This window comes from Buteo buteo, chromosome 13 (assembly GCF_964188355.1).
Source record: "Buteo buteo chromosome 13, bButBut1.hap1.1, whole genome shotgun sequence".
Classification (NCBI taxonomy): domain Eukaryota; kingdom Metazoa; phylum Chordata; class Aves; order Accipitriformes; family Accipitridae; genus Buteo; species Buteo buteo.
Genome location: NC_134183.1, coordinates 27,546,328 through 27,556,578, shown reverse-complemented (window position 1 = coordinate 27,556,578; position 10,251 = coordinate 27,546,328). Strand labels below are relative to the sequence as shown.

Below are 10,251 nucleotides of genomic sequence, written 5' to 3'. Positions count from 1 at the left end.
TGTTCATATTCTAAAGGTGGCCATGTGATTCTGTTTGATTCAATCCAGAAGAAAAATAGCCACTTTTTTTACCTTATCTCATCTCCTGTAGCCTAGAGAAAGGCTGATCACATATTAGCCAAACACCATGGATAAAAGGAACAAGAAGAGTTTGGAGGGATTAGATGCAATGAAGCAAAACAACATTTTCCAATTTGCTCTTGTTTCTCGCGAATGTAAGCATCGGCCCTGCACCTAACAAACGATTAGCAATAACACGGGCACCTCAAAATGTCGTTTGGCATAATGGGGTTGAAAATGTTTATGGAAACACGTCTGTAAGTGATTTGATAGAAACACAACTCTCTTTATTTCTGAGAAACCAGTGACCGGGGAGGAGGGGGGGGGGGGGGTACAACTTCACAAAGCCATCTTGCTATAAGACTGTATTTTGCTATTTAATCCTCAATTACACACATGACTTCGTTGTGGAAAGGTCACCAGACAAAGAAGTTCAGTGAGCCGGGTCTGAAGGAAGGGATTGTGTGGCAGGTCTCGGCTTCGCCCTCGCCGAGTACGTTCACCTAAACAGCGTGAACATCTCCTGCCCCAGCGAAGGACGAGCGAGCACGGTGCTCGCGCAGCCCAGCACGGGAATTTCGGTAGATCGGTGGGAATGAACAGAGGCTGTCGCGACAGAAAAAGAAAGACACCGGGGAGCAGCCTCGAATTCACCTTCCACCTGTGCAAACGCTGGGTCACGCGGTCAGCCGCTCGCACCGACAGCGCCCTCCTGACGGCCCAAGCCTTGCGTCCCCCCCCGCAAACGCCAAGCGGGACCCGGAGAGCGGCACCCCGCCTGGCTCCTCGCACACGGGCCCAGCCACGGGAGGTCCTGGGCCGCAAGAAGCCCCCCCCGGGAGCCCCGAGGCGAGCCCCGGCCCCTCCCGCTGCCCGGCGGAGCTCAAGCCGGGCTGGCGGGAGGCCCCGCCGATCGCCCCTGGGGGGGAGCAGCACGAGGCGGGGCGGGGGCGGCGGCCCTCACGTGACCCTGCCGTCCCTAGCGCCGGCCGCCTCCCGCCCGCGCCCAGAGCCGGAGAGATGCGGGAGGGCGCGCGGCGGCGGACGCTGCTGCTGCTGCTGCTGCTACTGCTGTGGGTGGCGGCCTGGCAGCGGGGAGCGCGGGCCCAGCGCCCGCCCGCAGACGCAGGTAGGGAGCCGTCCCGCCGGGCCGGGGCCGGGGTGGGGGACGGGACGGGGCCGGGCCGGGCCGCGCCGCGGCGGGGCTGCTGGCACAGCGGTACGGCCCGTCCGCCGTCGGCTCTGCCCCCGCACCTGCGGCCAGCGCCTCCGCGACCCCTCTTAGCCGCCCCCCCGCCCAGGTGCGCAGCGTTCGGCTGAGGGTGCTGCGGCTTCAGCCGCGCTGCTGCGGCTGTCCTTGTCCCTGAACGAAAAAGAGCTCTATTTGAAAGACGGAAATCCAGGGCAGCCGTCCTCCATTTATAGTTCTAAGCCGGAGGACCGCTGCAGCCTGAAAATTTGGAAGGTATTAGGATGTGTAACACCCTTGTACTCAATTTTCAGAAAACAGGACAGGTTGCGTCCTTTCTTCTTCATCGGAGTTTCCTGAAGGATTTTTTACACCGCAGGAGAGAAAGGATGGAGGAATCGTTATCTATTTCATAATTATACTTTACATGTTTCTGGCAGTGTCCATTGTCTGCGATGATTATTTCCTACCTTCTCTAGAGATCATCAGTGAATGTAAGTGAACATCCTGATCTCTTTCCTGTAGAACTAAGCAGCTTGGCGTAGAGCGTTCTCTTTAAAAAAAGCTTCAACGTTAGAGTGCTCTGGAGACAAAACTAAAGAAATTTCAGAGTCTCTATGCATAGTTAGGACTTTTCAATACAATATTTAATCTGATACAATGGATCAGTATTATATTGAAAAAAACATACTCTGAGTACACTCTGCACAGGCATTCCTTTAAAATTCACTTTCCTTGCGCCTAGAGAAAAATCCTAAAACTTCCTCAGTATTAACTAAACTTGACGATGTAACTTTGGGGTGAGCAGTAATATGTCCAGGTTCCGAGTAAAAGAAATAAAGGGGGCAGGGGGGGTGGGACAGGAGGATGACACCAAACTAAGAAACCAAAAAAACCCCAAACCCTCTCTATACTAAAACATGGGAATTAAGAATCTTGCTCAAGTTTCTGTATTTCTCTCATAGTGAACAAGTATCAGGGTGAGCTACCATTTATATATTAATAGTATGACACAGGGGGGAAAGGAATACCACAGTTACAACTGTTCTATGAAATCTAATCAACCTGTAATAATTCCTCTGGCTTCACACGACCACTGAATTAAAGAGATGGTCTTGGCCGAGAGTTCAGCCAAATTTCATTGCCAAGAATTAAAAAAATTCCCTAGGGAAACTCATCCCTGAGCACTGGAAAACGTTCTCCAAACCAGAACACTTACAGAAGATGTAACCTTAAACATTGCTGTAGAGCTGATATTTTTTTATTGATGATAAATAAGCATTTGTCAGACTTTTTCCATAGTTAGCCATACGTCCCTGTTCTTAGTGTGCAGAACTTGATGCACGGAGTGAGTTACATTTCAGAAACAGTCAACTTACCAGAACAAAATCTCATTTCATTCAAGCAAGACACAGGCTCTTATACTGTCCGTACGAAGTGAAAATTTTTTAAGATTGCAGCACTGGTTTGAATTTAACTAGTATTTCTGGTATGTGAAGACACAGTAGCATGGATTTCCCTGGAAGATAGATAGACTTGACATGGATCATGTAGCAATATCACACTAGAGTCCAAGGAATTCCCCACAATTACCTGTATGAAACAGAGTTAAAGCCCACATACATATGCCTATTTTACATTTTAAGATCATGCCCAAATCTCTTGTATTATCAATAATTTTCTGGTATTTAAACTAATTTCTGTAATAAAGTTAGAAATAAATTAGCCCAATAAATGAGGCTATGTTTTCAATATATTATTTTACCAGTTTCAAATACATGCATTAACTGTATGAAAGCAAGCAAAGTTCATTCTATTAAACTGTAGTAGCTTCTAACATTATATACTAATGAAAGTAAAGGGTACAGACTACTGAAGTATTTATTTTTTTAAGCAATTCTTTTGCTCTATCCTCAGGCCTTGGCCTCTCTCAGGATGTTGCTGGAGCAACTTTTATGGCTGCTGGAAGTTCTGCTCCAGAGCTTGTCACTGCTTTTCTAGGTAAGAGACACATACACTTTGAATCTAGAATTCTTTTCGTTGCATGCCAAACTGAAACATACCAGAGAGTCATTTTCCTTATAGGAGTCTTCGTGACAAAGGGTGATATCGGCGTCAGCACCATCCTTGGATCAGCAATCTATAATCTTCTTGGTATTTCTGCAGCTTGTGGGCTGTTTTCCAGCGTGGTATGTGTCAACTTTGATAGTTCTGCTCCTAAGAGCCAAATGGTTATCCTTTCTGATTTGCCAACAAAAGCCAAGAGAGACTTACTATGACAACTGCCAAGTTTATTATTTAGTAGCAAAACCAGCATGTAATCAGTTTTAAGATAACTTGCTATGAAAGTTCTTAAAAACACTAACTTGTTAAATATCATACTTAAGTCATTCCTAAGAATCTTAAATTTTTACATAGTATAGAAACAACATATTGATGCAGCATTTACAGCACTTGGTGAAAGTATTACAGACAAGTTTAAGAAAAGTAAATGAATCTGTGATCTGCAGGTTTCGAGGCTATCCTGTTGGCCGCTGTTTAGAGACTGTCTGGCATATACAATTAGTGTAGCGGCGGTCCTTGCGATGATATCTGACAACAGAATTTACTGGTAAGAGCACAAGTAGTGTTGAATTCATGTTGACTGGAGATTAGTGAGACAGTGTTTTGAAAAACAAACCCAAACCCCAAACTTCAAGTAGCCCGAACTGCCATTCACTAACAGAAATAAACATTCTGTTGGCTTTAAAAAACGTAGAAAGTCACAATGCTTGCAAAGATTATTACCTAAACATACAAACCCTGCATATTTATAAAGTTTGATCTGCATAGGTTTGTCTGTACAGACTTCACAATTTCTATAACTGTTTTGGCATAGCAATTAGTCTTCATATAGTTTCCTCCTCCTGAGACTTTCCTTTGATAGCGTCACTGATTAAACATTTGTCTGCCAGAAGCAGATCATGAGCTTCTGATGTTTTAACTCTCTTCTGTCAAGGCTGAAACTCCTGTTGCCTCAACAAGTCAGTCAGGTCCAGCACTAAGTCTCTGAAGTTTCTAACTCAAAACAGCACACACTATCCCTCTCTTTAACCATCACATGAAGACTCAATTTTGCAAACATCAGCAAGATGTTCAATCAGTAAGATCCCCTGGAAAACATGCAGCTATACAATACACAAACAAGATTCTGTAGGGGAGGGGAATTAATCAAACTGCTGAAAGACACGGGGACACTCAAACTTCCATGACACTGGCCATACAACTGCAAATAGGTGCTTTTGTGTGTTTTCCTTTCGCTATTCATGCAAATCTTCTCTCTCTTGCTCTCTTTACCCCAGCCATTTTAATGAGTTAAAGAGTTGGGGGGTTTTATATTACACGTTATATAAAATCTATTTTTCATTCTAGGTATGAAAGTGCATCCTTATTATTGATATACGGGTGTTATATTCTGGTACTATGTTTTGACATTAAAATCAACCAATACCTCATGAAAAAGTTCAGTCCCTGCTGTACGTGTTTCACAAAAGTTATGGAAGAGAATGCTGAGCAGCAGCCACTGGTTGGATGGAGGGAAGAGAGCAGACCTCTAATTCATCAACAGTCAAGAACAGATAGTGGAATTTTTCAAGATGAGCTGGACTACACTCAACTTTCAACAAGCTTGCATGGGCTTGATGAGATCTCTGAAGGTACAAGTATTATTACAGTTGTCTCTAGCACTCTGCATGCCTGTCTGCATCAGTTCTAATAAAGAGTAGATTCTGAGATATTATTAAGATTTTGTTCACAAAAGAACTCCAGCATAGTATTTAAGTAAATCATTATTCTTCCCTGGAATATAACATTCAGCAAAATCAGAGTGGTGGTATTTATATGAAGTTAGTTGCTAGAGGAATGCTAAGAAAGTTGCTCATTTGTGTCATATTAGAACAGCAGACTTCCATCAGTCTTTGCTGTTCACATTTGAAACTTCCCATCAACACTGCTTGTAAAATGCAGTATCAGCTGAAAGACACACTGGTACTGTACTAATATATACTGTTTTCTTACGACAGTGGCAGGTTCACAGCCCAATATATGCATGATATCAGAAGAAATAGCTATGATGTGGCCACAGATCATCAATTTCCTCTTTACTTAGGCAAAAACCAGCAGTTGGTACTTACTCTTGGTAAACATTTTGTGTAAACCTTTATAGAAAAGTTCATTTTTCATCCACCTTAGGTTCTCTCCTAGTGACATGGTAATAAAGAACATTTGGTTTCAGAGTTTTGTCCAGTGTGATGTAGGTACTGGGTAAGACTACACTTAGACCTTGAGGAAGTTCTGAAACTTTTTTCAGTATTCTCACAAGTAGAGGCCAGTAATGACTGTATGCTACTGATTCAAACTTAAAAGCTACAATTTAAAATAGTTACTTTTTCTTCCACAGATCATCCAAGCGTCTTCACCATGCCTGAAGCAGATATAAAGAGAATTTTGTGGGTGTTATCCCTTCCTATTATTACACTACTCTATTTGACTATACCGGATTGCAGAAGACAGTTTTGGAGGAACTGGTTCATGGTGACATTTTTAATTTCAGCAGCATGGATTTCGGCAATAACTTATGTTCTTGTATGGATGATAACAATAGCAGGTAGGTACCTAAAGTGCTGCTGCTATACAGAATCAACCAACTGAGAATCACTGAAAAAAGAGTTTTCTCCCTGTGAAGAGTTTTCCTTTCCACAACTAACAGTCAGTTTAGCAACACGTACTTTGCTGTAAAAAAACCAACAAACAAAACCAACTCATGTTTGAATACTTAGTTTGCCACCTTCTTCCATCTAATGAAAACCACTTTAGAGTTTAGCTGCTTCAGACTGCTTGCCATCAGATGAAGAATTTGTTTACACACCTACAAAAACCAGCCTATATTTAAAAAGAGACAGTTTCATTAAACTGCTTCATCAAGTGAAACAATTAGATACACAGCAATAAACTTGTCAAGCTGAAGCCTGATAAACTTGGAATCCACCAAGACTGGAATTAAAGGTTCAGCATTCTGCAAAAGATCCGTTATTTCTACACCTGTATTTTTCTTGAACACAAAATAGTAACGGATTTGGCATTAAATTAACTGTCAAAAAAACCTCCCAAATTTTTGTACTATTTTATTTCAACTATAGCATCACGTGTTTATTAAATATTCTTGGGGGGTGTGTATGCATACCTCTTACAAATCTGCATCAAAGTGAAGCAGTAAATTAATTGCATTGAAGTAAGAGAAAGGGTATGAACTTGCGTGTAAAAATATTCTCTTAAAAGTATCTTAAGGTATTAAAGGTCTCCTCACTTCATGGTTTCTCCAGTCAGCTTGAGAACAATCCAGTTTTTAATTTTAAGAACAAGCAGAAAACAAATCTCTAAACAAGAAAGAAATGTTACAAAGCTTGCCATTTCCACATTATAGGTCACTAATCCTACTCAAGTATTCTGCTAGTTCAGCATCCTAAACTTGTTTTCAACTTAAGTTCAATGAATAACTCCTTGTTAGGTGCAGAAACAGACCTACGCATTTGGTAAACCTTTGAGAAATTACTAGTAGATCACTGGATATAACACCCACCAGGTTCACTCCTTGGTCAAACAATTTTCCACTTGTATCTAAAGACCAAGAGTTTACTGTCTGAACGCTAGAAGCCTTTGAAACAGGACTCAAATGAAAGTTATTGCTGTTCTACTAGACAAAGCACTAATTCATATGAAAGCAAGAGAGATTCAAATAGTGTATTAGCGTTAGTCCACTTTGAAGAGTCATCACAGAGTATTGGGGTCTTTAGCCCACTACTTCTAGGTCAAATATGTTCTATTTACATATTAAACCACTAAAAATTACACACACATTACATTCAAGTCCAGGTTCTTTCATGAAGGATGACTCAGATTCTATTGTTGCATAAACAGCCTATCAGAATGTCACAAAGGTATCATAGCTGGGGTCTAAATTTTGATGGCCAAGAACAAACCTAACTTAGTACACCTTTTTGTTACTAGCAAAGAAAATTTGACTACTTATAGCAAGATATTGCTACTGATACGCAAAATTAACTAAAAGCTAGAAAAATAAGACCATTCTCTCATTATGGTCAGTTGCCAGAAAAAAACCCTACACATTAAATAGAAGATAAATCTATCTAATAAAGAAAGAAAAATTAGATTCACCTGAGTTTGTATTCTATCTTATAACCTTCAGAGGGCTAGAAATTACTGTTGGATACATAAGGATGGTTCATTCGTATTTCACCTCAGTTTGCTTGGCATGAACCATTATTTTCCAGCCTGGATGGTTTATAAAAGCTGATCTTGTTGGTCCCTCGTCCTACACATCTCTCATATTAGGAGTGATGGAAGAATAAATACCAGTACAAATTCTGCAACAGGATCATGTTAGCCCCTCTGAACCAACAAATAGCTTCAAATATAAATGTACTGGCTGATCTAGACTAAGCTGGTATGTACTAGGCAAGCACTGCTGACCTAGCTTACAGAGTACTGCCTCTTATTTTAAGAAAACTGTTCTTATTAGTGTCCAAATATTGCAAATAAGAATTCAGATTTCAATAAAAATAAAAGATACTTTTTAGTGAACAAAAAAGTTTAAGAAAAACAAATTACTTAATAGTTTGAATAGAGGTATTGAATACTTCAGTATATTGATGCTTGTGAATAGTACAACTGCTAAAACCATTTTGAAGACCTGAATCCCTGTATTCTAAGTGAGAAATTAATATGCTCACAGGATATGTGGGGCTAAAAAAAAAAAAGTGGGGAAAATAACCTGCTGCTTTAGTAACAATTTAAAACTTTTCTTAACTTAAACCAGTATTTACCTAAAGAAACTCACACTTCTAAAGGATTACTTGCATTTAGAACTCATATAAAAATTCTGCATTTTGATTCTTCTGAATCCAACACAAGAACTTTCTAATTGGAGTGAAATATTAAAGCCATTTAGTTGAGATAGTATTGTAATAATGATCTTAATGACCCTCCGCCCCAAGAAAATTCATGTGCTTTTTTTCCTCCCCTTTAAAGAGTGGGTGATTGTAAGAGTTATTGCTTCATGAGACTTTTGAGCACTAACAATGAGATGCCCAACAACATAGAAGACTATTACATTTTCCAGACGTTCAGAAAAAAAAAAAGGAGCAAATTGTTAGATATTTAAACTTCTACTGTATCTGAAAGAAAAAAATAATAATTGGTATTGTCTTGACCACTGGAGACAATCCACTCAGGTCTTTGAGAAACTTGTTAAGATGGTTACTATACTACAATTCCTTTTTTATTGGATTGAAGAACAAGGACAGGATGATATTTCTTTGTTGTTGTTCTTAACTACTTCATGGTTCAATCACTTCATATTTAGTCAAGTTAGCTGACAGATTCCTTTTGAAATTACTGTATGATTACGAATCCTTTCTCCAGCAAAGTCCAAAGCAATTTCTTTGGATGAAACTTAAACTAAAAACATGCTTGCATTTTCTACCGTTATCAACTGCAGGTGAAACACTGGGAATTCCAGAGTCAGTAATGGGTCTCACATTACTAGCAGCAGGAACAAGTGTACCAGATACAGTTGCAAGTGTGCTGGTGGCTCGAAAAGGTAAAGATTTTAGTATTCAGGCTCATTCCAATGGATGTGTTTAAAAGGTACTATGAAAAAAAGAATTCTAGTCAACATTTCCAGAAATTCAAGGAGTAACTTCAAAGTTTTTGCTCCAGATTCTAGAGCTTAAGTTTACTAATAAAATAAATAAATAGCTTACCTGAAGAAGCTGTGGCTCAGACATTTAAAAACCTCTCAGAGTATCTCAGAGAAGTATTCTAGATTGGTTTGATTTGTTGTTGATCAAGTGTTACATTTTACTGCAAAACACAGCTGTAGGTCTTGGTATTTTAAACATGACTGGATTTTACAGTAGCCTGTCTAGCTTATTTTAAGTGCAACTGTGCAGATGCTGGTGATTTAGGGAGAATTTTTTTTTTTATGCTTGTGGTACCCAAAACCATGTTCTGTAGAATCATGACTATAGTTCCTTCAATGAAAAGTCTGAAAAGGGTGCTCTGTGAGAAATTGAGGGCTGACAGTCTGTTCCTCCAAAACAGTTTGGCAATTTCATACAATACAATTAAGCAGACTTATTTGTATTTCTTCTTTTACAGGAAATGGAGATATGGCTATGTCTAACATTTTAGGATCCAATGTATTTGACATGCTCTGTTTGGGAATACCCTGGTTTATAAAAACTGCCTTCATAAATACATCAGGACCCACAGAAGTGAACAGCAGTGGTTTGACATACACAGCCATTTCTCTTATCTGTTCTGTTGTTTTTATTTTTCTGGCAGTTCACCTGAATGGCTGGAAAATAGATAAAAAATTGGGAGCAATTTGTCTTGTACTGTACTTAGTATTTACTATAGTATCGATTTTATATGAACTTGGCATCATAGGGAACAATCCTACAAGGGTCTGTGGTAACTAGTTTTAATCAGTGATTATACTGATGAAAATAAAAGGAGGAGAGAAAGATCAGTTTCTTCATTTAGTCAAAATAAAAAAAAAGAAAAACAAACTCAAAACTCCCATTGGGCTCTAATCTTATTTACAGAACTAAGTCATGTCATTAAAGTAATATTAAGTAGAACTAAAACATCACAGCCTAATTGGAGCCCTTCCTTTTAGAGTCAAGAATTACAGTATGACTACAACGCACATATAAAACCAAAATTCTGAAAAAAAGACATCTAATTTTTACATTACAATTTTGATACACGCTGGGGTGGGGGAGAAAATCAGAAAACACTAAACAAATCCCACTATGCAATCTTGAGATTAACAGAGAAAATGGCTTATTTTATTAAAAACAGTATAACCATTCATTTAAACTGAATGACTAGAGACACTTGGCCTAATTTTCCAAAGGCGCTGAGCATCCAAAGCTTCT

General features: G+C 39.7%; 1 protein-coding gene across 2 annotated transcripts; it reads left to right on the top strand.

The window, feature by feature from the left end:
* The first annotated feature begins 1,059 nt into the window (after nt 1-1,059).
* On the top strand, nt 1,060-9,789 carry SLC24A5 (solute carrier family 24 member 5). Of its 2 annotated transcripts, XM_075045234.1 has the most exons (9): nt 1,060-1,189; nt 1,564-1,743; nt 3,167-3,250; nt 3,335-3,438; nt 3,760-3,860; nt 4,661-4,944; nt 5,688-5,894; nt 8,805-8,906; nt 9,467-9,789. In XM_075045234.1, exons 1-9 carry the CDS (start codon nt 1,081-1,083, stop codon nt 9,787-9,789), a joined length of 1,494 nt encoding a protein of 497 aa, XP_074901335.1. In that variant the 5' UTR covers nt 1,060-1,080. The 2 variants fall into 2 exon arrangements, with proteins under 2 accessions (XP_074901335.1, XP_074901334.1); XM_075045233.1 differs by having other exon boundaries at nt 3,167-3,438.
* The last annotated feature ends 462 nt before the right edge of the window (nt 9,790-10,251 follow it).

Bases quoted from the DNA above. Each gene is read 5' to 3' on its own strand.
- SLC24A5 (XM_075045233.1), top strand. From the start codon at position 1,081: ATGCGGGAGGGCGCGCGGCGGCGGACGCTGCTGCTGCTGCTGCTGCTA. The intron at 1,190-1,563 runs GTAGGGAGCCGT...CTCAATTTTCAG, and splicing joins GCGCCCGCCCGCAGACGCAG to AAAACAGGACAGGTTGCGTC. The intron at 8,907-9,466 runs GTAAAGATTTTA...CTTCTTTTACAG, and splicing joins TGTGCTGGTGGCTCGAAAAG to GAAATGGAGATATGGCTATG.